We start from the raw sequence: 15,495 nt of genomic DNA on the forward strand, positions 1-15,495 counted from the left end.
AGGAAGTGACTGAATATCATCACTGTAATTGAACTGTAATATGGTTTTGGTGAATGATATCTGTTGAAATGTCATCTTCTTCCACTAAAACATGTATGAGGGATATATATGTTTCCTTTTTTTTTTTTACTCTAAATGTTCATTCGGCTAGAGCCATTTCATAGGGTTTTTTTGCTTAGATATTGTTAAACTGATATGACAACTGGACACTTAATTAGCAAAATAACACTATTACTTAGGCTCTTAAAGTACTCTGTCTATTGATCTTGCATTAATTTGCTATCGAAGTGGGGTTAGAATAACAATAACAAATTATACAGTGCTCTTTACTGTGCCCTTTCAGCTTTGATGTCTTAATGTTTAAATTACATAAAAAGGCCACTGCTACAAAGCAGCCTATGAGAGTCTTTGTTTTGTACATTGTGTTTGCCCTTCATAACTATATATTGGTGTTTTTCATATCCTACAGACAATGGGGTGCATGAAGCCAGTGCAAGAACTGATAAAGAGGTAGAGTACCAGTATTTTAATAAAGCAAGTATTTCATCTCAGAATATCAGGTTTCTATGCAGTGAAGGTCAAAAACACAATTCTGAAATGTAAGACTTGTTCTGTGTTTTCTGTGGCTCTGATTCAATATCACAAATAGGCAAGTTGTTGATGCATTGAAATATCAAATGAACACTGATTTAAATCTTAATCAAAATTAGGTTTGCTGTTCAAAAAAGCAAAATCAAATCCTTTTTTGCCTTTCTTTAATTTGTAAATAGAGATAATTCATAACAGATTCCCAAAGTTCAGACAAATTAAGGCTTTTCCTCAAGCTAATAAATTTTGAGTATTGAGGTGTTCTTGAAAACACTCTTCCCTGTCCTTTGACTCTTAGTTCTGGTGAATGCAAGCATCCTTGCCCAGATAATCTCACTGGTTTTCAGAAGTGAATAAGTAAATATATTCCCTCTGAAGGTTTGTGTTGGGATGGGGATGGGCTGTATTTCAAAATTCCCTCTCCTTTCATGGGATCTGCCATTCAGTTTTATGTGTTACCATTAATTCATTGAATATCAGAGACATTTCTAAAGCTCTGGGCATTACATCTCTTACCCTAGCTATTAACATCAAATTTAGCATTTATCCAGATTACTTTTACAATATTCCTCATAAGCTCTGAATTGTATCCTATGGACTTTTCTCCAATATTCAGCCATTTTTGAAGTATATTCATCTTTCTTTTTCTGGGTTTCATGGAGCAGAAAAATGTCAAAGGAATATTTTTAAAAACTCTGTGAAACTTCTCCTACTATATACTCTGTCAAGAGCTAATACTCTGAGACCATAAACAGGCAAATCCTCTTGTGTTCACAGTAAAATCTCTTCCACCCTTCTACCAAGCAAGGAAAACACACACATGAACAATGTGGCAGAAGCTTTAACCGCCAGATGAAATTCTTCAAGGAATGAAGTGCTATATTTACAACAGACTTACAGAGGGTCCCATGTATACATTTCTCAGTGGCAGTTTGAATGGAGGATGTGATAGAATAGAATATACTGTGACATAGAGCACAAAGTGCCCATTAACCATCATTTGCTCCCAAATGCTTGGCTGCAATAAAGTTATGTAATGAAACCAGCTAAGGAATTGTTCCAGGCACGTTTTGATTTTTGCTCATTTGATTATTGTTTTGATTTATTAGGCAGATTTTTTTTTTCTGTGATCACATGTTTAGCTTATTGGATCACTCACATACAGTTTGTCACCATTTCTAGAAATGAATAAGTGAAACAGAATTGGTCATATAATATCTGTTCCCTCTCCTCTGTTATAACTGGTGAGACCTAAGAAGTATTCATGTTTCCAGGCCCAACACATAGACATGTTGATGGATATTTATATTCTTTCTCCTTTTCATTAACTTAGCTGATAATAAAGTTTTATTTTCATCAATACTTAAATGCACAGACACATGAAAACTTCTGGGAAAATATAGTGGCATAGTTTAATGCTCTCTTTTATTATTACTGAATAAACATTATGTTTTTAACACAGTCTGGCAGCTTACAGAAATTATGAAAATGACCATGCAATAGTTGTATGAGTAGACTCTGCCATATAAATTAGAATTTGAAAGATTTAATCTAGTTTTGGTTCAATATATCATTCCTGTGCTTAGTTTCAAAAATATTTTTTTTCATATAGGAGAACACTGCAAAACTAATTAAATTCTTGAATGAGAATGCACTATCTGAAAATGTGCCCAAAGACCTTGACCCTGAAGAATCTACTAAAATAGAAACCAAGAAATCTGAAGAAACTGACTCTTCAGAAGAAATAAATGCTGGTGTGGAAAATGTAAAAAGTGAGACTTTCTCAAGGGAGCTGACAACTGCAGAGAACAGTGAATCTGACTCCAAAGACCCGAGCAAGACCAGCTACTGGATTAAGAATGCTTTAATGCAGGATGGAAACTCCTACGAAAAGCCTCAGAAAAATACGGGACAAGGCTTACAACTTGAAGTGAAGTCTTCTGAGGAGAAAGAATACGGCTACATTGTGACACTGAAAGAGTAAGTACAGCAGCCAATTTGAATGGCATTTTTAACTGGAGAAAAGATAAAGTCATTGCACCTAATGAAATATGAATGTGCAAGAGGAAAATGCCACAGGCCTGATTTTTAATACATCTGAAACTGTTTGGGACCTGTTCAATACTTTGATGAAAATACAAAAAAACAGTTCCATTTTCTTACAGTTGCCTTTCCGCCCTTGCAGATGATAGTAGGTCTTTTGCTTAGACCTCCCTCTATCTTCTCATGTTCCAGTGACCTTCCAATATGTCAGTAAGTGTGCTTATGGTTAGGATGCAGGCTTTAAATATTTGACTTGAAAGTAGTCTAAATATCAATGCCTGAGTCATTCTTTCAAAGAATGACACACACAATAATAAAGCGCAATATTTTCTCTGTGGTTTCATTTTGATCTGAAAATGACACATATAGGATTCCAAACATCACATATGCAGCTAGTTTAGAAAGAAAGACCTAATGATTTCAGGTCATGTCAGTAATGAATTTGACATTTAATGCTATACTTTCAAAAGACAACTTTAGCCCCCTAGTGATACACAGTTCATTACAGGAACATTTGGGATTTTAGAATGGTGTAGGCACTTTTACATCCTTTTTCCCCCTGTGAAAGCAATGCTATATTTGGTTAGTGATCATGACTCATCTTCTGTGAGAAATTAGGAATTTTTAGGATGAGCTTACAAATCACTGCCCAGCATCATAGAGAAACTGAGACAGGAATTTCTTTAGCATGGATTGATTCTTTTGACTGCCTCAAACTTCTTAATGGGATTGAAGACAACAGAATTGTGGAGGATTTGTGTTTTTACTATACTGTGTTGCTTTGAAATCCATGTGGCTGCATATCAGAAACAGACCAAAAATTGATGGAATGCCCCAGTTTAACTGCACCTCTTGGATCCTGCCTATGAATGTTATGTGAAGCAGTAGAAGCCAGTTTTTCCTCAGCTCAGCAATATTTCCCCCAGCTCTTTTAACTCACATAAATCTGGAAGGTTCCTTTATACCCAAGAGTACCTTAATGACACCATCTCCTTTGATCATCCAGACTTTATTTGACTCATAAATTCTGTAAAGCTTGGAGCTTTCAGAGCTCTGTGTAGTGGGAAATGTTCTGAATTTCAGTGTTCACAACCTGGAGATTCTTCACTGTGTCATCTTATCTGGTTTTCTTCCTGCTAGTCTCCCACTGATGGGTTTTCCCTGAATTATGTCTGTTATTATTCAATGAAACTTGCTGAAGAAGACCATTTGTCCAAATGTTCTTGGTTCTAGAGGACTCCATACAAACTGATATAATTCAGCATAGTTTTCTTCAGACTCTTTACCATTTTCAGTAAGAGAAATACAAAAAGTACTTTTTTATGTACTAGATTATTATAATTTTAGCAACTTTTGGACAAGATGCTCTTAGATAGCTAAAGTGAAAGTCCATCCTTGACTGGATACTGGGGGGGAACACAGTTACAAAGGATGAGGAAAAGACTGAGATACTTAATGCCTTCTTTGCCTCAGCCTTTAGTAGTAAAACCAGTTGTTCTTCAGGTATCCAACTCCTTGAGCTGGAAGGCAGTAATGGGGAGCAGAATGGAGCCTCCATAATCCAAGAAGAAACAGTTATCAACCCACTCCACCACTTAGACAAACATAATCCTCCATGGCTGGATGGGATTCACCCAAGGGTTCCAAGGGAGCTGGATGAAGGGCTCACCGAGATACTTTCCACCATTTACCAGCAGTCCTGGCTAACTGGGCAGGTCCCAGTTGACTGAAAGTCAGCAAATGTAAATCCATTGTACAAGAAGGATTGGAAGGAGATCTGGGGAACTGTAGACTGGTCAGCCTGACCTTGGTGCCAGGGAAGGTCATGGAGCAGATCATCTTTGTTTGCCATCATGCAGCATGTAAAGACAACCAGGAGGCAGGGCCCAGCCAATATGGGTTTGTGAAGGGCAGATCCTGCTTGACAAATCTGATCTCCTTTTACAGTGTGAACCACTCAGTGAATGAGGGAAAGGCTGTGGATGTGTCTACCCAGACTTTTGTAAGGCCTTTGACACCATTTCCCACAACATTCTCCTACTCATGGCTTGGGCAGGTGCACTGTTCACTGGGTGAAAAACTGGTTGGATGGCTGGGGCCAGAGAATGGTCGTAAATGGAGTTACATCCACCTGGTGGCCGGTCACAGGTGTGTTCACCAGGGCTCAGTACTGAGTATTTATTATCTTTATTGATGATCTGAATGAGAAGATCAAGAAGATCACTTTTCAGGTGACACCAAGTTGGGAGAGAGTGTTGATCTGCTGGAGGGCAGGAAGGCTCTTCAGAGGGATCAAGAGGGGAAACGGCCTCGACTTGTCCCAGGGGATGTTTAAATTGTATATTAGGGAAAACTTCTCTACAGAAAGGTTTGACAAGCATTGGAACAGGCTGCCCACCATCCCTGAAAGTATTTAAAAGATGTGTACATATGTCACTTAGGGACACTCTTTAGTGGTGGACTTGGCAGTGCCGGGTTCATGGTTGGACTTGATGCTAGAGGTCTTGTCCAACATAAAGGTCATTCTACTTGGTGGTGTAGTTGACATTTCAGGAGCAATCCATTCACCATTAGCTTCTGAGGCTTTGCAAGTGCGATCCAGAGGAGACATTAAGACTGCTTCCGTGAACTCCATGAACTGCTAAGATGGCAGCATTTAATTGTGCCACAAACCAAAGATAAATATTTCCATTTAATAGTTGAAGAAAGGATTTGTGATACTTTAAAGACTTGTCCAAATGGCAGTCTGATTGTCAATGGCAAGAACAATAGGTCACTCCTGCTGTGTTTGTCAAGTGACCTTTTGGATGGTTGGAGCAGTGCAATCCATACCAATCCATAATATCCATCACTGCTAAGGTTTGGAATGAATTGACAGTTTCAGTGTAGAAAATTGTCCAGCAAATCCTCCACTATGCTGCTTCAGTACTTTATTATGCTGAGAAACCAATCAAATTGGTGATTTATTTTCTTTACTCTTTTCCCTTTCAAAAAATTGCAATTTTACCACTGTAGGATTTGTGTGACAAAGATTTTTTTCTTTCTCAGTTTAATTGCTTTGAACTGTTTTATTAATTTTATCTCTGAAATTCTAAAGTAATCTTATGTTTTAAAAAAAGATATCTACAGGTTGTTATTTTCATTTATATTCTATTTCAAGCATAGTGATAAAATACCTCTCTGTTATAGTGGGGATACATCAGTGTGAGTTCTCAAATAAGAGGAGTCTTTGCCTTTGGACAAAAGAGCTCTTCCTATTTTCTGAAATTCTAGTTCTTCAAGTTTGGAAAACTTTCTTTTTTGTGTTCAAAAAAATACCAGTGCTCCCATTTGTTTGGCAGTTTGTGCTCTAAAATTAGGGCCTAGATCCCGCAATCAAAACATTTACACAGTGTTTAGTCTCCTGAGTATCTCATGAGGAAAGCCAAAGCTTGACTTTCCAGAACATGTAGTTCTTACCACCTCCAGTAAAACTAAATGTAAGCTGCTGCATGCTCAGCAGTTTAAATAGCCAAGCTGGCATGCAATTTCTCAAATATGAGATTGAGTAGCTAGACTTAAATGCACTAAGAAAAATCCTAGTTTGAAAGTTCATCTCTTTTTACTACTTATCACAGTCTTTCAAGCTTCAAAATTAAGTCTTGCTCACCTGACACCATGATTGGACATCTAATGCAGAGGAACCTGTCCTGTTTTGGGATTTATCAGAAGGCATGTGCTTGTAGTTTTTCATATAAATACTAGATCACAGACTAGAACACAGACAGCTTATGGCAGCTCTCTTAGCTTGTGAGCCAACTTCTGGCACTGTTGTATTAGGCAATTCCTGGATATTTCATGTTTTGTCATATGTTAACTCTCAATTCCAGACTGTCTATGTAAAATTATATAGGATGTAAATCTGTTCACAGCTTCTTAACTGAATTGGATCCTACATGCATGTCTGTGCATTTCATTTGAGGTCGCTGGTATTCTGCTCAGGTGCTGTGGAAAAGCTGAAAACGGATCTTGTGTTTATAGTACAAAATTGCTATTGAATATGATTAGTCTGACCCAGTTAGTGTGCTGAAGGGTTAGGTTAATTCCAAATACTTGATATTACTTCTTCACCTTTATGAATGTGATAAATGATACTGCTTTGCATATAATGATTACTTTCCTCAGGATGGTGTTCAGGTTAGGACCCTGAAGCTGGGTTGTACAGAACTCTTGGTTTATTCCCCAAGTTTTCTGTTTTCCTAGGCAGGTCATTAAAGAATTGTATTTTTATGATCTTCATTATTTGTTTCCCCTACCAGGTGGAAACATTTTAATTGCATTTAAAAATTTAATTTAAAATAAATAGGAAAAATGAATCACCAGATCTACAGCAATGAAACAGGTCTAATACGTTTTATTGTTCTTAGTTACTGGAAGGTCTTGATGTTTCTTAGAAGCTGAGCTTTTATATTCCATAAGGCTTTTCAGCTGTTTTTAGAAAATAATAACAGAATGTTCTTGTCCTTCAATACATGTATCCAAAAAGATTTGACCTCCTCTGTATATCTCACTGTCCTTTTTGAAGTTGTTATTCTACCTACGAGTGCACTTTGTCAAGGGAAAGAGATTTGTGCAAATTCTTCAATTAACTTCTGCAACTAGCTTTAAAAATTAAAAGAAATTATAAACATACATAAAAGAGAAAATCTGTTGATATTGAAGTCTGATAAAATCACCAAGGGACAACATTGCTGAGATTAAAAAAAAAGTTAAATTGTAACATTTTTGTCTCTCACTTTGTCCCTTTCCTTAGAAGACTCTTCCCTTGTATAAATAGGTTCTATAAATGTTCGTAATTGATTTTAAAGTCCAAGGTTTTGCTTCTGACAGCACAACTTGACCCCCTATCTGAATAATACACATGGAAAATCCTTGCCTATGAAATTATCTAGTAGACACAATTTGGTCACTGTGTCTCAGCACCAGAACTGGTAGAGACGTAGTTCTAGAATCTTTTGTTGCTAACTCTTCAAACATAATTATTCATGATCCCTAGAGTTTTCTAGACTTAAAATCTTTTTCCCATCTGTAATTTTCCACTTTTTTTGTGGTACTTAGAAAGTGATAGAGATTATATCCCCCACATTACTCCTTCGCTGCCTTATTTTTGATATTATACATTCCCATAGGAAAATGATACTTCAGGCCTCTTATTCATCCACAAGAAAATAACAGAAAAGTGGTAGCTAATGTGGCCTTGCCACAGTGAGCAATAAACACTGGCTTTTGGTTGGTGGGGTTTTTTTTGCAAGAATTCAGCTTTGTATATTTCGAATTTATTATCTGTTATATGTGGAGAGATAATATGTTAATCTGTTCTACTTCAGTTGCCCTTAGCTTTTGTACTCCCAAGATCTGTTGAAATACATTATGACAGAACATGATTCTCCCCTGCTGATGTAGATCACTTTACAAGAGAAGAGTCCTTCCAAGTGTCCATCTTTCCCTCCTCAAAGGGCTTCACTTTTCCAGATGTTTTCCTCTTATGTCTGTTGGGACTAGCTCTGGATTTTCCCTTCTAGAGGAACGTAGAGAGAAAATTTTCTAATTGATGCATCTGATGACCAGCTCATGTGTTGCACTAATGACAATAATGACAAGGAATCACTCTGGTCCCTTGAAATGATGAAAGGTAATAGGCAATTGTGGGAATGTGCCTGGAGTCCCCAGTAGCACCACAAGGCTCCCTCACATTTGTATTTCTCCACTTAGCTGAACAGAAATGGCTCTTGGCCTGGTTTTCCAGACCAGACATTCCCAGAAACTCCGATTTCTGTCTTTCCATGCATTCTGTGCCACCCTAACCCTAACCCCCCCCCCCCCGCCGAGATGCTGCAATATCTCACAATGCCATGTGGCCAATGCTTCTAGTGTATCACAGCATTTTTCGGTTAATTACCATCCAGGTCATTATGAAACAGTGATAAATTTTAAACTTTTGAAATGAATGAGAAGAAGAAAGCCAAAGATCAGGATTCCTGGGAATGCAGCATACTGAATCGTAATGCAGTCTACAATCTGATAGTACCTTTTCATCAATGTTGTTCAACCCAGTCCTGGGAAGCTCAGATATAAAAATGCCATCATTTAATTTTCAAGTCTGATTTTTATTTTTAATTTCTTAATTCAGATAATGTGTACAAAATGTAAATGCTTGACCACTAAAAATTGGAATGGAGTAATTTCATAAATAGAAAATAAGTGAGGACTAATTCAGAACACATAGAATAAATTAAAACAGAGAAAAAAATCTTTTTTTTTTCTTTTGAGTAGAAATTATACCTTTCCATTGGCCCTTCTCTGATTTTCTTGTAGGCCCCCTTCAGACACTGCAAGGTTGCTATGTCTCCACAAACCATTCTCTTCTCCAGGCTGAACACTATGATGTCAGATATTCTCTGTCATTTTTAGTTCAAAACATTTGCATTATAAATTGGTCTAGGCTTTGTGCTGCCTTGGAGAAAGATGGATAATATTAAGAAAGGGAAAGAATGAGAAGTCAGAAGTGCATCAAAATGTGTATCACCAGTTGTCCTCAATCTCATTTATTAATTACTTTTATGGAGAAATAATTTGATATGAAAGAACAGTTTAGCATCTTCAAGGCTTTTTTTGCATCAGAGATTCAGGGTGCACAACAAGTGAACTCCATGGCTGTTTCTAGCAATCAGCTTAAAATGCATCAGGGAGTACTTTGGTGGGGTCCATTTCAGCCTCAGAAGGGAGGGCTCACAATTATGGCACAGATTATTGCCATTATTTCTGTACTTCTGGTAGTGACAAGCCATCTGTATAAATTTGTTACTACTAACACAGCTGGAGGTGGTGCATGTTCAAAGTAATGCAAGTACAGGCTGGTACAGTGTCACACTTCCATTATAACTCCAGAGAGTTGATCCTTCTCAACTTCTCTCTCACTCCCCTGTTTCCATGATGCCGTTATCTCCTCTGACCTTCATGGCCTGACCACTGCCATTGATTTTTAGCGAGTGTCATTTGTGTTACAAATTGGTCTGGACTTGAACCTGTCTGTATTAAGAGGTTTAAATTCACACTTACTGGTGGTGGGAAGAGAGGGAAAAAATTACAGAAAATGGGAATTTGCTGAGCTGTCAAAACAGAAGTAAGCTTAAAAAGGTTTTATGGCTAATAAAGCCTTTGAGGAAACAAGCATAGAAAAACGAAAGTGCAGCCCAATGCAATAAAATTGCTATGTCCTTAAAATGATTACGATAACAGTGCTGTGAAGTCTGGCAGCTCTCAAACAATTCAGCGAATAGTTCTGTGCTTAGAAGTTATTTGGTTGGTCTCATGAATTTTGAGTAAATGTGAACCATTTACAAAATTAATAATTTTATAGCTTAATATAAGACACAGACCATGCTAAAACCAAACTAAATCCATGAAATTCTCTAAGTCTTCACTGGGGATGTGTGCTTCAGGATGTATGAAATGACACTAAACCACAGACAAAAGAACTCAAACTCAGACAGACAAGGCAGGCTGCTGTAACACCTTGGACTTGAAGCATCAGTGCTCAGGACTTTCATTATAGATTATCAGATGAGTTACTCTCAGGGACACTTCCAGACAAGAGAAATAAATACAATTTCAGTGTCTAAATGTTTTTTTAGGCTTGGTAGGCTCAGAAAGAATTTAATGGCAACACTATAAATTACTTTGATTCAAAATATTCCCAGTAGTCCTTGCTATGGCACTTACCTCCTCTATGACCTGGAGCAAACCCCTCTAATGTCTCAGTTTCTTCTCCATTGTATGGATAATATGCATTATTCTTTTGATGACTGGGACTTCCTTTGTGTCTAGAAAAAGGGAAGTAGGAGTTGGAAAGGCTGGATTTAATAGCTTTATACTGATGGTTGCCAACCTGATGAGAACGGCAGGGTCATGTCACTGTGTTGCCATGTCTTCTCTGACATGATGCAGGACCTCCATCTGTGAGGCAGATGAGGGTGGCAACATACTCCATTTATTCCCTCCTCAGGCAAATGCAACATCTTTCCTTTGGATTGTGGGATGTGGGGCTCAGATGTTGGCTGTAGCAGCTAAATGAGCCAGTTTTCGTAAATCACCTTTCAGGTCAGAGAACAGTGGTGTTGGTGTGCTAAAAAGTGCCATGAAGCCAATTCCCAGGAGACAGAAGTCAGTGCAGAGATGGTGGTGAATATCTCTTGTGGAACTTTGGTAAAGCTACATGTGTTTATTGCAATAGCATCAGCGGCTCTCCCATAGCTCAGTTACTGCTGAAATTTCCACATAAAAAGCTTCACATCAATCTATTTCATACTTCAGTAGCTGAGTTTTCCCATTATGTTGCTTGTTAAAATATTTACTAATCTTAGCAGGAAAAAAAAGTGGAAAAAAGATAAATCCAAAAGAATTAAACTGTGTCCTTAAAATAAAAGCTTTCCTAGTACTGTTTACAGCTTCTCTGAGATAGAGAAGTGCTGTGTTCACTGACTCTGAGACCACATTAATTTTAGCTACTATTTTAAGCTACACATTTTATATCTTGGCTATTTATATCTGAATGCCATTGAGCCTGAGCCTCCAGGAGGCAGTGCCAAGAGCCCTCTCTTTTCCATCTCGGCAACACGACACACGGAAGACCCTCAGACCCGAAGCACCTTCTGTTGAGATACATCAGACTCTCCTGGGAGAAAAGCTGCTGTTGCAGCAAAACCACAAGTTGTACCTACCCTTCAAATCAACAGGAGATAAATGGGATGCTCTTCATACTGACTTTAAGGAGAGTGAGTCACAGAGCAAGGGCCAGGGTGTCACTGCGGATTAAGAACTGGTTATGAGATAGGAGAGAAAGATTCGTCATGAACTGCTGCTTCTCAGCGTGTAGAGAGATTAGTGGTACCTCATCGGCAAATTGTCTCTCTTAGGAAGAACTATGGAGGATTTAGAAAAATTCCAGATGGATTTAAATACATTGAGGGATTAAGGAGCACAATGGTAGATGAAATTCAGCTGGAGTAACTGTGACAGAATAATAGACATTAACAAAAATAGTACTTGGGGAAAAAAGAAAAGAACAAAAGGTATTCTTAAAACTCCTCATAGTCTGCGCTCTGAGGCTGTGGAAAATTTGAAGAAAAGATTTGCTGTATTTATATACATGAATCCTGCCCTTGGTATGATGGCACATATTTTCAGACTTGAAAATTTAAAAGAAGGTATGCAAATCCTGAAGGCGGTGGCCCATTTCATAATGTACTTCTCTAAAACACAAACTAGTTTAATACATATCACTGAGGGCAAGAGTTCAGCAGGGGATTTTTAAAAGAGAGAGGTTTTTGTAAGTATTGAGCACATGCATTATCACAGTAACTAATTGCTTGTAAAATTGTATGACAATCCTAGTTGTTTTCAGAAGAAATACTCTTGCTGCAGGGTATAAGGCAAGAGGAACTCACTTCTGTCTGTTCTTGGCCTGGGCTGCAGTACACATAGTGCACAGGGAAAGGGCATGGCTAAAATTATTATTAAACACAAGGCTCATGTGTTTCATGAGGTTCATGTAAGGATAAAATGGCCCATTCCTGACCTCTGGAGTCAGACAATGAATCAGTTGGACTCTGGCCTTTTCATGTATAATATTCTCATTTATTTGGTCAGGTGTTCCTAGTACTTCTGGGATAGAATATGGGTGGTTTCATACCTTATGACTGGACTTTGGGCAACGGCCTAAATACTGGCAATTTCATGTCAACAATCACCCCTCTAAGTTTTTGCTCAGGGAATTGAGGAAATACTATTTTTTTGAATACTGTTACTGAACAACTTTTTTAACATCGTTACAGCTTTCTTTCTTTCTTATTAGCAGTGAGAACACAACAGTGTCCAAGACAAAAAAAAAAAAAAAAAAAAGAAAAATTAAAGAACTAATGGCTTTTGTTTGTCAAGGCATTGTTTTTCCCAGGGTAGACTGCTCCTTAGGTTGCCCTTGCAGAGGCATATCTCAGATGACCACTTCTCTCACCCTCCTTCAGAACTTTTCCAGGATTTTCTTGGACTTTATTCCTTAGCACTTGTCTTTGGGCTATCCTGTATTTATTGCCGGTTTTAGAAAATCAGGCAGTAGCATGTCCAAGGTGGTTTAAAATAACTTCCAGTTTTGTGCTGGTGACTGCTGCTGGGAACAGACTCAGGGTCTGGGGTTAGTATGCACTGCTGGGAATGTGCTTCCTTCAGCATTGCTCTTCTCACTCCTTCTTTATCCCAGCAGCAGGAACTGGAAATTGCTTTCCTGATCTTTACCCTTTTCTCTTGACTGCTTTTAACAGGCAAAGCAGTCATAGCTGGTATGCATCAGCCCCTTGCCCATGCAGAGGCAGTGCCCAAGTCCTGGCATTGTGGCTCCCCTGCTTCTCCTTGCCAAGCAGTGCACTGAGAATGGAGATACGGTGGGAAAGAAATCAAGCCTGACACTGGCCCACGAAGGTGGGTTGTTAAAAATGCTGAAGCTACTGTCAGGTGTTACAGCAGCCCCTCTCTGCTGGATTTAAGATTTTGTATTCATTAGAGCAAGTAATAAGCAAACAGACAGTTCCTAGCAACTTTGTAAGTCATCCTAAAGAAGCTCATTCAGACACCTCAGTCTTGTTGCTCAGCCTGAGCCCTGTGACAGACATACCTGCTCTTTTCCAGGCATGGAGAGAGGATGACAGCTTGTGCTGGAGCTGGCCAGGCTTCTCCTCCCAGCTTCCCATCAGCCGGGGGTTTGTCTGCACCTAGTCAATGTCCGTGCTGCTGCCAAATGCTTTTAGCAGCCAGAGAAAACTAGTCCTCAACATTATTAATCCTAAAGGCAGACTCTTTATCTGACTCCCTAAGCATTCCATATGGTGTTCCAGACCCATATTTTTGAACTTACTTTCTGTTTGTTTTTTTTTTTTAGGTTTAGCTTTTTATCTTCAGTACTAAGGAGACTGTGCTGCATGTTAAGAAAGTGATGGTTATAGACTGTTGTCCTGTCAATAAGAGGACACCTATTAGATGTCAGTCAAAACAGAGACATTATTGAGAAATGGCCAGGTGGAACATTCTTAAATAGTTATTTTAAACTATGGAATACATCTTTCTTAAAATTCAGTATTTAAACAGACTAGAGGGAAAAAAAATACTCTCAGATCAGTAAAAAAAAAAAATCTTTGACATGAAGAAAGTTCCTATTTGTATCCACTAACTGAATGACTGTAAAAAAATCTTAAACATTCAAAATAAATACAGAGGTAGGCAGGACCAACAAAATTATGTTTTTCAGATCAAACCTGAGATTAGCCCCTAAAGTACCACCACCAGAAGTCACTGATTTTTGGTGAACCCACCCAGGCAATTGTCAGACTAGGTCTTCTGGTAGATTTTGGTTTTTTTGGCTAACATGCGAATCAGTGGGTTAAAGAACCAAATGAGAAAAGATCTTACCATTCTAATACAACACTTTGACTTGTATATAACTCTCATTGTTTAATAAAAGTTGATTACTGAAATTAAATTCTTCAGTATATTCAGTCCATTCATCATCTTGTTTTCAAGAGCTTTGGGTGTGTGTTTTGTTATCCACGTGTTTAGTACTTTTTCCCTTTAAGGTACCTTTCTAGGTTTAAAGCTGAAATGTGGTTGTTTCAGAATTTAAAGTGAAAGCCAGACTGCCTCATTTAGGTACCAAACTTATAGCTACTGGATGCTGCACACATTCCCCAAGGATGTCATGCACTTCATTTCACATCATTGAGCTCCTTGAGAGACAGGTGAAGACATATCCACACAGGGAGGTTAGGCACCTTCTTTCTTCCACTGATTAGAAGGGACGTTTGAAGACCCCAGAAGACAGCCCAGACTGCAAAGTATCTCCCTGTCTCATTGAGACATGCCAAACAAGCAGGATATTCTGGGATCCAGTGTGTCTAGTGCTCCTCTGCTGACAAGCACTGTGTCTGTGTCTTCTGCTTGTGTTCTGCTTATTACTGTGGGGGTTAGAAAGTGAAGTAGGAGATGGAACAGATCTTACTGAAGTTGGTCTGAGCAGTTTTAACTCCCACATCCTGGACAACTACTCTCTGTACCAGACCTGAGAGATAGCACTGTCCATCACCCAGTGATTCATCTCTAGGCCTAAAAGCAACAGTGAAAGACATAATGTGCAAGACAGAATCTGACTCTTAACATGCAGCACTCAGAAGTAAGGAAAATTGCTGATCCTAAGAGCTTTTGAGCATGTGTGTATTTTACATTAGTAAATATTGAAAGTGTTTTAAACTAAACATTAGCCTAAATAAAATGTGTCCTCCCCAGAAGTCCTTTGTTCAAACTCTACTTCATCCTCTGATTTAGGTGCGTATTTAATACTATTCAAGCTGAACTCAGGTGTAGCCAAACTTTTGAACCTTTTCCAGCGTGAATAAGTGGAGCGGAGATGCCAGTGTTGAGTCTGGGTAGCAAAAGAGAGTCTGGGTGGGAGTGTCATTTACCTCCTCAGAAAAGACACTTAATGATACTGCTGGGAGGACTGTACTTAAGCATTCAGGCAACTTTCAGGCTGCAGAGAAATGTCTTGCTATTTTAGTGTGGTGCTCAGCACTCTTGAAAATGGACAAACTAGCCTTCATTGCCTGCGTTCTGATTTAAGCAAATTTTAGGTGAATTGAACCCTACCTTACTTAAGATTTTACTGGGCATTAGACTGACATTTAGGTTTAAAGACTGCAATTCCCAATGTCAGGCCTATTTCTGTACTGTAGATTATTCTTCATTTTTACAGAAAATGATTCAATTGAACCAATCTGACAGGGC

General features: G+C 38.4%; 1 protein-coding gene across 1 annotated transcript in view; it reads left to right on the forward strand.

Annotated features, from left to right (window-relative positions):
- Positions 1 to 15,495, forward strand: part of PTPRN2 (protein tyrosine phosphatase receptor type N2) — a 645,372-nt gene that overhangs the window by 248,340 nt on the left and 381,537 nt on the right. The window contains exons 8-9 of the mRNA XM_032679900.1: positions 470 to 510; positions 2,201 to 2,568. Of these exons, the coding sequence (XP_032535791.1) occupies positions 470 to 510; positions 2,201 to 2,568 (409 nt within the window). The remainder of the gene's footprint in view (positions 1 to 469; positions 511 to 2,200; positions 2,569 to 15,495) is intronic.

This window comes from Chiroxiphia lanceolata, chromosome 1, assembly GCF_009829145.1.
Source record: "Chiroxiphia lanceolata isolate bChiLan1 chromosome 1, bChiLan1.pri, whole genome shotgun sequence".
NCBI classification, from domain to species: domain Eukaryota; kingdom Metazoa; phylum Chordata; class Aves; order Passeriformes; family Pipridae; genus Chiroxiphia; species Chiroxiphia lanceolata.